This window comes from Xenopus laevis, chromosome 4L, assembly GCF_017654675.1.
Source record: "Xenopus laevis strain J_2021 chromosome 4L, Xenopus_laevis_v10.1, whole genome shotgun sequence".
In the NCBI taxonomy this organism is placed as follows: Eukaryota; Metazoa; Chordata; class Amphibia; order Anura; family Pipidae; genus Xenopus; species Xenopus laevis.
The window spans coordinates 127,304,438-127,321,450 of NC_054377.1; the positions used below are offsets into that span (position 1 = coordinate 127,304,438).

At 39.6% G+C, this 17,013-nt stretch overlaps 2 protein-coding genes across 5 annotated transcripts in view; both read right to left on the reverse strand.

The window, feature by feature from the left end:
* Window positions 1–2,510, reverse strand: part of dnah1.L (dynein axonemal heavy chain 1 L homeolog) — an 83,967-nt gene extending 81,457 nt beyond the window's left edge. Inside the window, exons 1-2 of the mRNA XM_018258993.2 lie at window positions 2,424–2,510; window positions 961–1,165 (exon numbers count right to left, since the gene is read on the reverse strand). Of these exons, the coding sequence (XP_018114482.1) occupies window positions 961–1,158 (198 nt within the window). The 5' untranslated portion in view covers window positions 1,159–1,165; window positions 2,424–2,510. The remainder of the gene's footprint in view (window positions 1–960; window positions 1,166–2,423) is intronic.
* Window positions 2,511–6,907: 4,397 nt separating this feature from the next.
* On the reverse strand, window positions 6,908–16,860 carry glyctk.L (glycerate kinase L homeolog). Of its 4 annotated transcripts, none has more exons than XM_018258995.2 (6): window positions 16,801–16,860; window positions 16,021–16,139; window positions 11,368–11,747; window positions 10,588–10,739; window positions 9,525–9,700; window positions 6,908–7,976 (listed from the first exon to the last, which is right to left on the reverse strand). In XM_018258995.2, exons 3-6 carry the CDS (start codon window positions 11,730–11,732, stop codon window positions 7,095–7,097), a joined length of 1,575 nt encoding a protein of 524 aa, XP_018114484.1. In that variant the 5' UTR covers window positions 11,733–11,747; window positions 16,021–16,139; window positions 16,801–16,860; the 3' UTR covers window positions 6,908–7,094. The 4 variants fall into 4 exon arrangements, with proteins under 4 accessions (XP_018114484.1, XP_018114483.1, XP_018114485.1 ...); XM_018258994.2 differs by having other exon boundaries at window positions 15,969–16,139; XM_018258996.2 differs by lacking the exon at window positions 16,801–16,860 and having other exon boundaries at window positions 16,085–16,139.
* Between the last annotated feature and the right edge of the window lie 153 nt (window positions 16,861–17,013).

Genomic DNA, 17,013 nt, shown 5'->3' on the forward strand with positions numbered 1-17,013 from the left:
TCCAAAAAGGCGAATTTCTATACCATCCAAGGAAGGGTAATCCAATTCAGATTCCCGGGTGGTTCACTTGTAGTTCCACCTACGCGGTGTATGTTATCAAATGCCCATGTGGGCTTGCGTATGTGGGCCAGACAACTAGAACCGTCCGGGAACGTATTCGTGAACATAAGTCGGCGATTAGGACTGGCAAAAAGGAGCAGGCAGTTGCGGGTCATTTTAATGCATTGGGACATAATGTGAACCAATTGCGGTTTCAGATCATTGAGGTAGTAGAACCAAAACGTAGAGGGGGTGATAGACTCAAGGAGTTACTATTCAAGGAGGCTTCCTGGATTAGGAAATTCGAAACATTAGCCCCTCTAGGTTTAAACAAAGAATATGATCTGAAACCTATTTTTAGATAAAACTATCTTTATACAAAATATTTTAATAATTTTTATGTCTCTACTTTGTATATTTTTTTCACAGATTTGCTACACATGAATCGTGTTATCTTTTGCATTATTGGAAACAGTGTTGGATATTTAAAAAGGTTAATATGTTGGAAACATTGTTAGATATTTAAAAGGTTAATATGTTACCTATCACATGTTATGTATCAACCACTAGGTGGAGAGGTGGGGGTATAAATTGGTGTGTTGTAAAATGTCAGTTAAGCTTGACAAAGGGTCAGGTGTGACCCGAAACGTTGCTGTAATGCCCTAAAGGGTTCCAATAAAGGCGTTTTAATTTCTAAAAAGAAGGTGGTGCTGTTTCGTCTTGTACTACTACATATCATGTAATTAATACAAATATTTTTTTCACATTAAGACCCTTGGTGCTGGTTTATTTTTTACTTTTACTTCTACTACATTTCCATGCACAGGGGCAGCTACTAGATAGCTAAATGGCGAGAGGTGCTGTCCAAAGATACTTATTCAAAATATCTGAATTAGTATTGGGAGACAAATCAAAACCCACCCGGAGCAGGGCTGATGCAGTATTTGTCAAGATATCAGAGTAGAAGCCTCTTTGTTTCATAGCTGGATATTTCCGAGGAGGCAGGCATTGCCCCGAAGAGCCCTGAGCATGAGGTGGAGGATGCGGGGGAATTCCATTGTGTATCTGGAAAGAACTTCTTCCTAGAGACTGCAGGGGATCTTCACTTGAGCGATTCATCCTATATCTATAAAGAAAAAAATAGTTTTTACTGGACTCAAATTGAGGGATGCTGACCTTGAGGGCAAAAGTTTGACAAACCTGATCATTTCACTTAAAGTAGAAGGAAAGGTAAACTCACCAGAAGGTACCAAGTTGTTTTTGTGCCAAGGCACCCACAGTAATTCTAGTCTCTTAACTAATACCCCAGGTTGGTGCTCCCTTTTTCAAATAATTAACAAGACCAGGGTACTGTCTGCAGAGAGCTATGCCACCATCTTGTCCAGTGTACCACACAGGTCCTGTTTCTACTGAAGCTAGGGATGCTTGAGGCACCACAACAAGATGATGATATGGCGCTCCAGTGCCCAAGGCTAGCACTAGTGGCACTAGTGGCAAATTCTAAGGGGTGGCCATATTGCTACAGATCCACAGCGGGTACAGCGCTACTTGTCAAATCTCCTGTCCTCAGTCTGCCTTCATTTTTCTTTTTTAGCTAGTGCAACATGCAGGTCAGGTCAAGATTATTAAAGGAGAACTAAAGCTTAACTAAAGAAGTAGGCTAGAAATGTTGTACATTATGTTTGTGCTTCTGTACCAGCCCAAGGCAACCACAGCCCTTTAGCAGTAAAGATCTGTGTCTCCAAAGATGCCCCAGTAGCTCCCCATCTTCTTTTCTGCTGATTCACTGCACATGCTCAGTGCTGCTGTCACTTACTGAGCTTAGGGATCGACACACAATATAAAGTACAGACTGTTCCAGAGCTGGATGTGGTAGGTGGTCTTGGGTTTGGCTTTGGTGGGTAATGGCGAGTGGGCGGCAAGAGGTGGCCTAGCCTAGGATGTGAAGATTTTAAATTTGCCATTGGCTCTGGCTGGTGCATTTTATAAAGAAAGGGAGAATCTGGCAAGGAAAGTAATAGGTAACAAGTGTAATCAATAACAACTTGGCAACTCCTGGTCATTCTAACATTCCTGCCCCGTTAAAATATATAATGTTCAATCCTCAATATTATCTGTATTGTGGCCAAAGCCTTTTCTCCCAAGCTGCCCCTGCTGTCACCCAGAAAAGCTCTCTGACAGAGATTGCACATGATTTACCTCCTCCTCCTGTATATGAGAAACAGAGAAAGATCAGCAGTTAAGGCTATTGAGGCTAATGTACTACACAAGCAGATCACACTGTAGCTGCAAAACAGACATGATATACGGTACGCTTACATATTAAACAAATGTGTCAGTAAAAAGTACAAATAGAAAGTTTTTATAGAGAGCCGTCGCGTTACCTTTCTCGCTAGCGCTGCTTCATTGCTAGGCAACATGACGCTTTGCGTTGCCAAGGCGGTACCATACGGTTGCAGAAGAAGGTGGCGCTGCGCTAAACTCAGCCCTAATTACGTCAAACCCCCCCTCTCCTGAAAATTGGTCGCGTCCTATCACGGGAAGTTCTACATGCTAAGGGTGCTGCCCCCAAGCGGTAGACACATGACTGTAGCTTGTGGAAAAGTACTGCTCTTTTATTGATTTACCCATGGGACTGTCTGTGACAGAAAACTAGCTGAAAAACAAAAACTGCCTTCTCTTATGTCTGCATTGAGATTCAAAATAGGCCCTGCCATTAAAGGCCAATCCTCAGAAAATTTTCAATTGGTCTTTATTATTTATAATTTATGAATTATTTGCCTTCTTTTCCTGACTCTTTCTAGCATTCAAAGGGGGGTCTCTGACCCCATCTAAAAACAAATCCTCTCTAAAGTTACACATGTATTGTTATTGCTACTTTTTATTACTCCTCTTTCTGATCTGACCCTCCCCTAGTCATATTCCATATTCTTATTCAAATCAATGCATGGTTGCTAGGGTAATTCGTACCCTAGCAACTAGATTGCTGACACTGCAAACTGGAGAGCTGCTGAATAACTCAAAAACTACAAATAATAAAAAAATGAAATAGATATTTGGAAAGAATAGAGCACTCAAACGGATCCACAGGACCAAGTTTGTCCAAACCAAAATTGTGGTTATATTTAACCAACCAAGTTGTGAGCTATATTAATATAATATAGCTCCCTAAATTATACTAAAAGGTCAACAACCCCTTTAAAGTACAGAGAAGGAAATTTTGAATCAGAGGTTTCCACAATTTCAGTCTGGCCCTCACTAACCCAGGACTGTGTCAGAGAAGTCAATTGAGCTGGCAGTAACATACACATACATACAGTGTCGGACTGGCCCGGCGGGACACCGGGAAAAAACCCGGTGGGCCCCGACCCTCGTGGGCCCCCGCCGGGCCAGACCCCCTCTAATAGTATAAAAATTTTTTAAAAGTTTTCGGCGATGCGCATGGCATCACCGCTTGCGCATGCGCATCGGCGCTTGCGCGTCGAGAAGTGCGCTCGCGCATGCGCATGGCGGCGTTCGAGCGGCGCAGTAGGGGGGCGGGGGGCCCTGGACCAGCAGTCCCGGTGGGCCCCGGTCCCCCCAGTCCGACCCTGCATACATATTTAAGGTACTGTTGTGGAACAGTGACTTATTTACATAATATACATAGGTATGCCCAAACTGCAGCCTTTGTGTTAATCTGCAACTAAAAGCATTCAGCTGGAGAGCTCCAGTTTGGACATCCCTGATTTATGCAGTTACGCTCCTTAGGGTATATTTATCAAAGAATGAAGTTAGAGATCGTCACAGTCCGCAAGAGCGAAATTCCGCCACTCTCCATTCATTTCTATGGGATTTTGAAAGGCGTATTTATCAAAGGTTGAACATTCACTTTCACCCATTGATAAACACTCTTTTAAAAATCCCACAGAAATGAATGGAGAGTGGTGGAATTTCACTCTAGAGGACAGTGGTGACCTCTAACTTCACTTTTTGATAAATATAAACCCTTGGGTCTAATCTCTCTATACTGTACATAGAGAGATACTGTAGCCCTGTTTTCTCTGATTCTGGTCCTGATTACATCCAAATACAGCAGACTTTTTGGAAGATATTGATGCAAAAGAATAAACATTATATGGAAAGTGCTATACAACTAACAGACAACACATTTTTTTGTTTTCCAATATTGCTACAGCTCAGTCATTTTTGAAGGGCAAGTAAAGCCTTTGAGAGGTACCTGTAGCATTATGCCATCTTATAAGGCTGCTGTATGCACTGGTGTAACACCCTAGTGGTACAGAAGACACCTGGGGGGAATTCACAAAAGTGGTGATACCGAGACAAAATAAAAATAGAGATAAATGGAGATTTTGATTTTTGCACGACATTTTTTTCTGAATTTGTCTTTAGCTCTTACTAAACCTGTCAGTCAGCCATTTCCAATTTTGAAATATTGCTACAGCTCAGTCATTTGTGAAGGGCAAGTAAAGCCTTTGAGAGGTACCTGTAGCTTTATGCCATCTTATAAGGCTGCTGTATGCACTGGTGTAACACCCTAGTGGTACAGAAGACACCTGGGGGGAATTCACAAAAGTGGTGATACCTAGACAAAATAAAAATGGAGATAAATGGAGATTTTGATTTTTGCACGACATTTTTTTCTAAATTTGTCTTAAGCTCTTACAAAACCTGTCAGTCAGCCATTAAATTGGCATTTTTGACAAATTATACATAATTTTTTTCAGGATAACATGGGCTATCTAAATCTGCCTACATGTTTGTGTAATTCCACTTCTGTAACAAGATATAAGGGTCTTAATACAAAAATGCTATTTTGCATAATATAGGGATTCGTATCAGAAATATGTTTTAATATCTTAGGTCTAATGTCTAATTGCTGCCTGCGAGGCTTTACTTTTCCTTTAGATAATATAGTCACTCAAATTGCTAATATTGCCGTTTAACAGACAAATTCATAAAAGTGTCTGTAAACTGTCTTTCTTTCACTAAAATAAAAACAGTGGTGGTTGAGTCGGAATTCTGTTTGTGAATATGGAGAAAGTATTTTACACCAGTTTACCACCACTTTTACTCCAAAAATGGGCTATCTCCACTTTTGTGAATTCCCCCCCACTGGTGTTGCATGTCACATATTTTGTTGGTTTTGCAGTGTTGCACCCAAGCCAAGACTGGCAATCTGTGGATTCTGACAAATGCCAGAGGGGCTGCTGTAAGATGCCAGAGACAGTCACTATTTAGTGGGCCAGTGGGGGGCTGTTTGTGCCTCTTTGTATTTGAAATGCCAGGGCCTATTTGAAATCCCAATCTGTGCCTGGTTGCACTCTGGTTAAAACAATATTTATCCTTTATTATTATTCCACAGTGATGTATATGTCACTGTCCCCATGGATCTTAATATCAAAGTCCCCATCATAATACCATCTTTTAAAATGTCAGCACCTCTGTAGTAAATAAATAATTGTACAATGTGGCGAGTATAATGGAAGATCTTTAAAATAACAGGGCCAATAGCATTGGATAAAACTGCAGCTCTTGTTTAAAGGGGACAGCATGTTAAGAACACGTTTTTACCATTGTGATCTACACCTATAAAAGAAAATATGGAATATGCCCCCAAGTGTTGCATTTCATCTTTCAAAATTGCTATCACCAGTTAGCCCTTCCACTCTGATTGGCATCTCTGCTTTTCCCGGCTGTGCAGCAGATACAACTACATTCACCACCATTTTATGCCAGGAAACCCCTATTTGGTGTGTGAGCAGCCAGTAACACGTCTGACAGATAGCTAGATCCCATTTTCTCCTGTGTGCAGAGAAGTATTTGGTGCTCGATCCGCCGCCTCCCTTCACCAATTTTCACAGGCAAGGTACAGTCACAAGTGTTTCAGTAGCAGCCTGGGAGATTTTTTTAATATGGCTCTGTTTCTGTGAACACTGATTGGCTGCCCTTTCCACTCTGGTTCTAGGCAGGGATTGTTAGGACATACGTTGAACCACAGACCAGAGAATCTATGAGGAGCCCAAATGTGGTGCCATATATTAGAATATAAATATAGGCTGGCACACTGAAGTATGTAGCCAACAGAAGGAATCGGAGGGGCTGGGAGTAAGGCCATCTTAAGGTATTGGTTGGCACATGTAAATTGCCATGATTTGCCTGACCATTAATGTTATAGGTTGCACCCCGTGATCATGAAACAATATGTATGATGCTTGTGAGTCAGCATACTAGCTGTCTCTCCTGTGAGCATCAATGAGTGTGTAACATGCACAGGTCTGATAAAGATAAGAGTGGATATATATATATATATATATATATATATATATATATATATATATATATATATATATATATATATATATATATAAAGGCTGATGTTGCAGCCGAAATGTTAGTGTGTTCAATAAAAGTATTACTTTACAATAAGTCCTGAGTACTGCGGCTTCCTTTGGAGAGGATCGTATGAAGTTTCACGTGGCATGCACCCAGGCAACCAGAGGAGATTTATCGTGAGTGCTGGGATTTGGGGGAAGTATATATATATATATAATTTTTTTTTAACTCTCTCTTTTTATTGAAGAAGTATATATATATATATATATATATATATATATATATATATATATATATATATATATATATAATTTTTTTTAACTCTCTCTTTTTATTGAAGATTTGTATTTTTTTCAGAAATATAAACAAGTAGTCAAGAGTTACACATTATGAACAGCAAAGCAGTTATCTTTAGACTCCTTTGCCCCTTGTGTGTGGGGGGGGGGCAGGAGTGAGATTGGTGTACCCCAAAGGCAAAACAGACAAGAAAGAAAACTGTAAATGAATAATCATAAAATATCAACATTTTGGGCATATTTCAGGTAAGATTTTATGCAACAATGAAGGCTTATATATATATATATATATACAGTTTATTAAGGTATATTTACATGTGATCACATAATTATTGGGATAAAACCCATAGCAGGACATCACGATTCTAAAACTAAATGTCTATTGATTTTCATTTAAAATTAGTATTCCAGGCAGTGCTGATTTCACTGTCTATCTGTTGCTCGCCTTATCAAAAGCACTTGGACATCCATCACATTTGTCCCAGTCAAACCAGTATTAAGAAGATATTTGCCATCTTGAAACTGAGAAAAAAAGGTGTGAGAGTCGCTGCGCGTTAAAAAGCATTCTGCATCAAGTCCGCTCTGCTGAGCATGCCTCACCAGTGCTGGGTAAGCATAAGCGCCCGCTGCTTCTGTGGGTCCATCTTGCCCATCTGTGCCACCACTCAAAAACAAAACGTCACAGCCATTTAAGCGAAATGGAGACTTGTGCCATTCTTGTGCCACTCTCAGAGTCAGTTCCTGGTTTCTACCTCCTTTGCCTTTTCCCTGTACAAGCACTGTTGTCTCCCCTCCACACAGGATACAAACTGATTGTACATTACCAGATTCTCTTAATGACTGCAAATTATCTGCAATGTATAAGTCAGTTATAGAAAGATCATTGGCCAAAGCTAGGAGCTCTTGCTCCTGCAGAGCTTCCTCTGGGTTATGTGTCAGTATGGAGCAAATTACCTGAGCAAGGCACCCAAAAAAGTATCCTACTTTCCTTACATCACCATTAAAAGAAGTAGACATGAGTAGTGTATGATAACCTAGTTCTGTGGATTTCTCCTTGGCTTCTTGCAGTGCAATAAGGTTGGAACCAATGAGAATGTTATAGACATGGCTAAAATCTTTGTTCAGTTGTACTTGTGGCAAGTTGAGCAATGCCAATTCCACTGCCCCTGGCACAGACTCTCTTAAGTTGTACTTGCTTAGTATATGTAGACAGTCTTGCTTATTGTGTGTGCAGGGAACTGTGGGGCCACTTGCTATGATATCAAGGTCATCTCCTATTACATCAGACAAAATCAAGCTGAGCACCTGTAGGAAAACAGAATATGTAAGTCAATCTACTTGTCAATCTAAAATCACAATAATATAAAATAGGAACATGGCCTAATGAATAGTTGCACTGAAGGTATGGCAACAAGTTGGGCAACTGATAATTGTAAACAGCGAGCATAAAAAGTCAGACATAAACCCTAAAAGGAGAATGCGTATGTTAACCTCTACAAGCTCAAAGTAATATTAAGGTGCTGCTTTGAGGTTAGCATGCATTCTCCTTTCCCAAGCAAAATTAAACAATATTTCTGATAAATGAAATGCACAGATCTAGAAATCCATGCACTGAGATGAATTAGACTGTCTCAGCCTGCCCTACATAGACTGACTTTTATTTTGACTCCACCTAAATCAGTATAAACACATGGTTAAAGACTGACAGAAGAATGCCTATTAGGCACAAGAATTACGGTAAACTTACATAAACAGCCAAAAGCACAGCCCCTGCACCTTTCGCCAATATATATATATATATTTTTAAATTCATCATAACTAGATATGTCTATTATCAATCCCGATATCTCCTTTTAATAACCCAAATTAATTTTACTTACTACATTAACTTAAATAGTGCTCTGCAGTTTTCTTATACATAACTTTTCTCGTACAGAATGAATCTAGAACCTAATGCAAAAAATAATAAACTTTACAAACCACATTGAATGCATCATGGTCAGTGTCGGACTGGGACACCAGGGGCCCACCCAAAAACCTTAGATCAGAGGCCAGCCCAAAAACCGTAAACCAGGGGCCCATTCTCAGAACTATTATTCTTCTCTCCTCACTCAACCTCTATTCTCCCAGTCTTTTTTCTTTACATACTATAATACTATAATCTATTATTCCATCTATTTGGCCTTTTTGTTCTCATAGAAATAGAGAATGGCCATGAAATAGGCTAAATGTTTAGCAGCATGAGGGCCCACTGACACCTGGGCCCACCGGGAGTTTTCCTGGTATCCTGGTGGGCCAGTCCGACACTGATCATGGTGCAGTCATAGCAAAATACAAAATGCCCACATAACACAGTTCTGCTGAGCAGTATTTTGTCATTGAAGAATACCTCTTTGTATTATTTTTGTTTACTAAAGCACTTATGGGTTAAGGTTCGAGTTGTGTTTTCCATGAAAATTTCAAGTTTTCAAGGTTATTTTTTTTTTTGGTTAAAACAATTACAGGTTTAAAAAAAAACTAAAATTTTTCAAAAAAATACTTTTTTCGAGAGTTATCATAGCCAGACCCTGTAAGTAGCTAGGGTAGTAGAAAATACACCATCTTAAACCAGTCAAGGTCATGTAGGAGTCAATGGCAGAGGTCCATTGAACCATTTGAAGATGTTAAAAGCTTGCATAATGTTCTAGTTTTTTTTGTAGGTTTTTGCCCGAAAACTCGACGCGTTTTGCAACTCAAACTCGCAGAATCAAGTCTTTTCCATTCGTGTTGTGAGTTAATTCGAGGTATAAAAATTGATAAATAACCCCCTAAGAGAGAAGTATGATTTTCCTTTAAACAGACCCATGTACCGACCTGGGCTGGGTATGCTATGTTGGCAAGCCCACCACCTTTTAGCTGTGACAGGGCCCTGCGCAGTGTGTTTAACTCATGTATGGTTGCTCCCTTCATAGCCAGCTGTTTTGTTACTATTTGCTTATCCTGTAATGTAAGAGGAGGAACTGGTGCAGGCAAGAGTGCCGAGCCTCCACCTAAGAGGAAGAGAGACAAATTAAAATAAATATTTTAGTATCAAATATGGCAAAACATTTACGAACAGATCAAGAAACATAAAATGACATGAGAGTAACCATCCTAAGATGAATATTCTAAACATAACAGATGGCAAACAAACAGCAACTCATTTTATTCCTTGCACTTTTTGGTTGCTATAACTTTGGCATTTGTGCAATTTGGTAAATAGTTTTTCTAAAATATCCCATACCTACTGAGCCACTGTTTATTAATTTTTATTTCAGTCTTCCCTTCTCCATATATACTAAGGGGCAGATTCACTAAGGGTCGAATTTCGAAGTAAAAAATACTTCGAAATTCGACCCTCGAATTGAAATCCTTCGACTTCGAATATCGAAGTCGAAGGATTTAGCGCTAAACGTTCGTTCGATCGATCGAAGGATTTTTCGTTCGATCGAACGATTAAATCCTTCGAATCGAACGATTCGAAGGATTTTAATCCAACGATCGAACGAAAATCCTTCGATCAAAAAAAGTTTAGCAAGCCTATGGGGACCTTCCCCATAGGCTAACATTGACTTCGGTAGGTTTTATCTGCCGAAGTAGGGGGTCGAAGTTTTTTTTAAAGGGAAAGTACTTCGACTATCGAATGGTCGAATAGTCGAAAGATTTTTCGTTCGAATCGTTCGAATCGAAGTCGAAGGTCATAGTCGAAGGTCGAAGTAGCCCATTCGATGGTCGAAGTACCCAAAAAATACTTCGAAATTCGAAGTATTTTTCATTCGAATCGTTCACTCGAGCTTAGTGAATCGGCCCCCTTGTGTTGTCTTTCTACCAGCCTGTGCTTGTCACATTATGATATCCTTTAAGATAATTGTCTTGTTTATAGTTGTATTTCACTCACCCGAGATCAGCACTAGAAGTACATCTTTCTCTGTCAGTTTCTCTGCAAGGCTCTGTATTTGTCCTGCTGCCTTCAGTGCTGCTTTGTCAGGCATGTTTTGTTCTGCACCTTCCAACACACTGATCCTTGAGTCTGGAGACAGGAGCATTTCTCTGCAATCATTGCACTGCCAGTTAATAAAATGGAATTGCAATCTCATATGAAGTAAAAGAGTTTGATAACATTGCAGTGTTCCTACTTATACATAAGACTAGGAACTGGTGTACTGCAATTACAGGTGCAAGAATTATGTTTAGTGTGCACTTTTAAAAGACTATGCATGGAAAGAGATGGGTGGTCCAAATAACTACTTAATTATATCAGTGTTTTTCCAAGTACAAAAATATTGCCAAGTGGGAAAAAAGTTGATCCAGGTGTGGGGAATAAGTAGATAAATATGTGCCTCCGCCATTTGAAAATGAAATATATTTTAAAGAAGCACAGTCCTACTGGCTTCTGTAAGATTATTCCTCGTTGATGTGAGGGCTGGAACAGGGTCGGAGCTGAGTCAGGTGGCGGGAAAAACTACTGGGCAATTCACCCTTCAAAATGGGCCTGGAGAGAACACTGTATGTGTTTATACATATTATTCTCAATTTGTAGTGTGCACTGGCCTTAATCTTTGTGTGGGGGACCAGACAATTTAAAGGGAACACTAAACCTACTTTACCTACCAGCCCTCCACTGCAGGAAGGAATTAATAAAGCAAAGACACGAGAACTAGGATGCTGTGAACAATACCTCTTTCCAGCTTGTTTAAGTGTCTCTTCCATCCCTTTGGGTATACTGATTATGCCATGAAGCAGATGATTTCCCACAATTCTCTCAACTGCAGCTGCCATTCCAAGCACAGCTTTTCCAAATCCCACCAAGTAGAGGTTTTTGTGCAGAGGAAACTCCTTGTCCCCACATTGCAGAACAGAGGAGCCACCATTATCTTTCACTGCTAGGTTTCGCCCTAACATGCTGGGTGGCAGAACAGCAGAAACTGCTCTCCAAAATATTTGCTTGGCATCTGTCTGCAGAGACATCATCTTCCTAGATGAAATGCTTATTTTGGTGGACAGAGCACGTTTTATTGGCAGAAGCTGCAACACTTTGGCCATCTGTACCACATATACCTACAGAGAGGCATCACTTGATTAATTTACTATAAAACAAGAATGCTATTGCACATTCTAACTTCTACAACTCTACAATGATTCCATTAACTCATTAAATGCTGGTGAGCGCAGTTAAAACAACACATGGCCAGGCAACAGGTTATTCCCATAGGCTACAATGCAACCAAAAAATAGAGAAACTATCGTGTTGGCACACTACTTTGTAACTATGACAGAATCTATGGCCCTTAAAGGGTTAAAGGTGGACTAACATGCAAAAATAAAGCTTCAATGTATGTCCCAAAACACAAGTCAGTTAAAACCAGCATGTAAGTTGAGGAATCATTGGAGTCAAACTTAATTGCACAAACAATAAATCTTTAGAAGAGGAAGCATAACATTTAATAAATCAATATAAGCTTTACCTGAAAATGCTTTGCTCTAAAAATGTAGAGAGTGCAGAGGACACATGTAACAGCTGTTCTACGTATGTGAAAAAGACTGTGATAAAATTTCTGTTGTGGAATAAGTATCAGCACACAATAATAATAATAGCCCCACTCTGAAGATCAGTAGAGTGTGCCTTGGTTTAAAGTTCACAACACAGTTTGCCATGCTAAAGGCCAAAACATTTCACCAGTAAATTATTAAGAGATTTTGCCTTGGGAGGCAGGTCACTGCTTTTAATAACTCAACTGTACTGACAAATATTTACTTAATATTTACTTAAAGAAAAACTAAAGAAGAAGTAGGGCAAAAACATTGTACATTATGTTTTGGGCTTTTTCACCTGCTCAAGGGAACCCCAGCCCTTTGGCAGTAAAAATCTGTGTCTCCAAAGATCCTCCTGTAGTTTTCCATCTTCTTTTCTGCTGATTCACTGCACATGCAGAGCTGTCAACCAATGAGGCAAATAATGATCAACCCCAGGCCTTTTTGAGGTCTTATTTCATGTTCTCCTTTAGTATAAAGAGGAATTTAGGCAAAAAAAATCCAATCATTATCTCCCTCTTGACATGGAGTTGGTTGACAGCTCTGCACATGCTCAGTTACTGAGCTTAGCGACTGATGCACAATATATATCATATACTGTAAACATCACAATATAAGGCTGATTAGTAAATAATTCAGATTATTGGTACATGGCAGATCAAAAACCAGCACAATTAGCATGAGAGTTTAATAAACGGCCCTGTAGTATCAGCTTATGATAGGCAAACCTCTTTTTCTTCTACATGATTTGTGATGGCCCCTAAGCTTACTGTGCATGTGCATGTTCTAGACACTCCTAACAAAAGCCAAGATGGAAAACTCTTGTGACACCTGGATCATTATTACTATAGATATGCTGAACCTTTAGGCTGGTTCAAAAAGTTCAGTATATAAAGTATGGCATTTCTAGTCATATTGATTTTAGGGTTTAGTTCTCCTTTAATGTCCAGCCATCAATGTGTTCTTCTACAACATTATATAAAGGTATGGGCACAAGTTCAATCAGCCTAGATTTAATTTTAAAGAATTGCATTTGCCATATCGCAAGACAATGAGCATGGAGAACTTGTGGGTCAGAAAGCTTTCAGTTCTAATTGATTAGCAGCAACCAGAGTTAACACAAGATCATGGCTGACTTCTGACATAGTGGTTTTTAAAGTAATGGCTCACAAGGCAATTAGTTGCCAGTGGTAAACCTGTACTACTCCAGGAAATATGGAGGCCTATTTATCAAAGGTCAGATTTTAGTGGTTTTAGAGGTTTTTAAAACCACAACTAAACTCACTTTCTCTAAAACCTCTAATGTTGTAACATTTATTAAAAGATCTTAATACAAAAAGTACAAACTGAAAATGATGCACAAAAAATATGAATACCTAAATGAACCTCTCAAATTCAAGTTTTTAAGACAATTCTTAGCGAAAAAAAACATTAATAAATAAGTCTGAATTGTTTTAAATGGCCCAATAGGATCAGCACAGCTCCCATTGACTTCTATAATGTTTACCTGGCGAAGTTTTGCATTAGAGGTTTTCGTGGATTTATACTTAATAGTGTAAATCTCTAATTTTTAGAGCTTTTAAAATAATGGGAAGACCACAGATATTTTGATTCGCGGTAAATAAAATCTAAATTCGATTAGTTTAGTAAGGCCCCTAAGCATCTGAAAATATCATTTGATTTAAGAAACCAGGTATCACCTCATGTAAAACACTTTATATTTATTGCTCCAACTTATTTGTGAAAAAAATGGGTGACAAAAGAACTTTGTGTGCAATTGTAGAAAAATTGGTGATTCACTGATTCAATTAGGCAAATTTTTATTATGGGGTTGACATGACCTCTTTGGGGTTGGGGATTTTACTTCGACGGGCAAATATCGAGGGTTAATTAACCGTCGATATTCGACCCTAAGTGAATGTGCCCCTAAATCAAATATCAGAAACACTGTTTTCTTGCCACTGTTTTCTTGTTCACCTTCCTATCACTTTTTTTTAGTTCAGCTGTATTCAGATTATTCACCATAAACAAATACTTTTTCCTATTACTTTCCATCTTTTATTTTTTACATTTTTTTTTCAAAATTCAAGTTTAAAGTTTAACGCTCCTGTCTCTGGGGGTTCAGTCTGGCAGCTCAGTGATCCAGGAGCAGATTCTGAACTGTTGCAATTTGCTACATTTAGTTGGCACAATTAGTTGATACATCTCTCAGCAGTTTACAGTCCAGTTGCTTTAGACTTAAAGGGATACTGTCATGGTGAAAGAAAATTTCAAAATGAATCAGTTAATAGTGCTGCTCCAGCAGAATTCTGAAATCAATTTCTCAAAAGAGCAGATTTTTTTTATATTCAATTTTGAAATCTGACATGGGGCTAGACATATTGTCAATTTCCCAGCCGCCCCAAGTCCTGTGACTTGTGCTCTGATAAACTTCAATCACTCTTTACTGCTGTACTGCAAATTGGAGTGCCATCACCCCCTTTCCTACCCCCCCCCCAGCAGCCAAACAAAAGAACAATGGGAAGGTAACCAGATAGCAGCTCCCTAACACAAGATAACAGCTGCCTGGTAGATCTAAGAACAACACTCGATAGTAAAAACCCATGTCCCACTGAGACACATTCAGTTACATTGAGAAGGAAAAACAGCAGAATGCCAGAAAGCATTTCTCTCCTAAAGTGCAGGCACAAGTCACATGACATGGGGCAGCTGGGAAATTGACAAAATGTCTAGCCCTATGTCAGATTTCAAAATTGAATATAAAAAAATCTGCTCTTTTGAGAAATGGATTTCAGTGCAGAATTCTGCTGGAGTAGCACTATTAATTGATGCGTTTGGAAAAAAACATGTATTCCGATGACAGGATCCATTTAACTATACTAGATACTGTTTAAGGTTAATTCATTTGATCCAGTGCTTGAATGCGACCAGGTCCAGACTCAGATTTAAAATAGGCCCTACAGGCCCAAATAATAGTTACAGTCTATGGCATCTTACAACAGTGCCAAAATCTACAGATTGCCAGTTGTTTCTCAGAAATCACCACACAATCTATAGCTTCACCTAGCCAGTAGCCCAAGGCCTGGATCTTTGGCTCTTCCTGACTATAGATCAGGGGTGTCCAACATGCAGCCCAGGATGGATATGAATGCAGCAGTCGCTAATTGTGTGCATTAAATTTTACATGGGGATGCCCCCCCCCCCAAACCCAGCATGACTTCCAAATTTAACCTACATAGTTTAGCTGCTTAGAACTGGAGTAACCTTGGACTAGAATGTGGGTTGTGGGCAACTTCTATAAAAAGAAGTACACGGCCCTTTTTTACTATAGATACACTCATTCCCATCATAAATAAAAATGTTAGTATCACTTTAATAAGTAGAATACATAAAGATAGCCTTGAATATTTTTCATATAAGGAGCCAACCCCAAACAAGAATGATAGCCATTCGGGATGTCATCAGGCTCCGGTGCCAACCTGTTTATACACCGCCCCAACAGTGGCCCAAATCCTCAGTTTATTAATCCTGCTCTCTCTCCTTATAACCCCCATGCCTTTGTTGTGGTATTGTGTTTTTGCTGCTTCATATTGACAATGTATTTTAAATTTTGCTGAAACAACTTAATCATCTTGCTTGTTGGAACCCCTGGCACTGGGGATTTATAGGTTGTTGGTACCTTGACAAGGGGTATACTTATACAGTAACATTTCTTCTATAATAATTGTAACAAGGTATAACAATTACTTAATAGTTAGGCAGGGCTGAACAATTCTGCAGTGTAAGGAAGGTAGTCGACCTTTGTATCTATGTAAGCAGTGTGTCATTGTTTTAAATGAAGCATTTCTGTAGTACTTGACGACCTTTTCATCAAAACTCCACAGGGAAAATGCAAAACTGGGGTCAGCTTGGTGCCACCTGTGAAGGAGAGAACAAATTATATGAGCACACGTTTACTAAGCATTAGAAATTAGTATAGCATGTTTTATGTTTGAAGCACTTGCGAGGCGAATTCCACAGTGAAATTCCCCTAGTACTATTTAAGCCCTTAATCTGGCCATAGACGCAAAGATCCCATAGTACAAATCGAACTTTCCCATCACCTGTCCTGCCACTAACCATTCCGATCAAATAAAGTAGTAAAAGAACAGATCAGCCGATGTTCTGCCCCTGACACCAATCGTACAAAAGTTATGTCAGACCAAAGCTGGTGACAGTCTCCCTCTGAAAATCGTACGATCGGCAATACATGCAGAGATATTATCGGCAGCTGACAGAAATCTTTGAACTTGTCTGATCGACCAAACAGGTCTCCGCCGTACGAAATATGTCGGGACTCTCCACACACAGTCCGAAAATCGTACGAATCCTCAATTCGTACAATCAGATCTTTGCGTCTATGCCCAGCTTTAGTCAACCCTAGTGCACAAGGATGCATTCTGGGAGCTGTAACCAAAAGCAGCTGGCGCACATAACGTTGCCTATCATTGACAAATAGAGAAGTTAGACACCTTGAAACGCGTATTCTCACTCTTTTACTAAATGAAAAGGCCAATCCGAGAATGATTTAGTAAATTACCATTATCTTGCCACAAGTAATATGGCGGCATCGTAAAGCCACTTCCGCTATGGCGCTCTACTGTGGGCGTATCTTGTAGTATGTCCCAGCGCAAGATGCCGGAGACGTAATTGTAATGCGTCACCACGCCCTCGAATTAGCCAATAGCAAACGACGCTTAGTCAGGAGCGCGCTGTCTCCTTCCCGGCTTCAGAAATAACATGGCGGAGACAA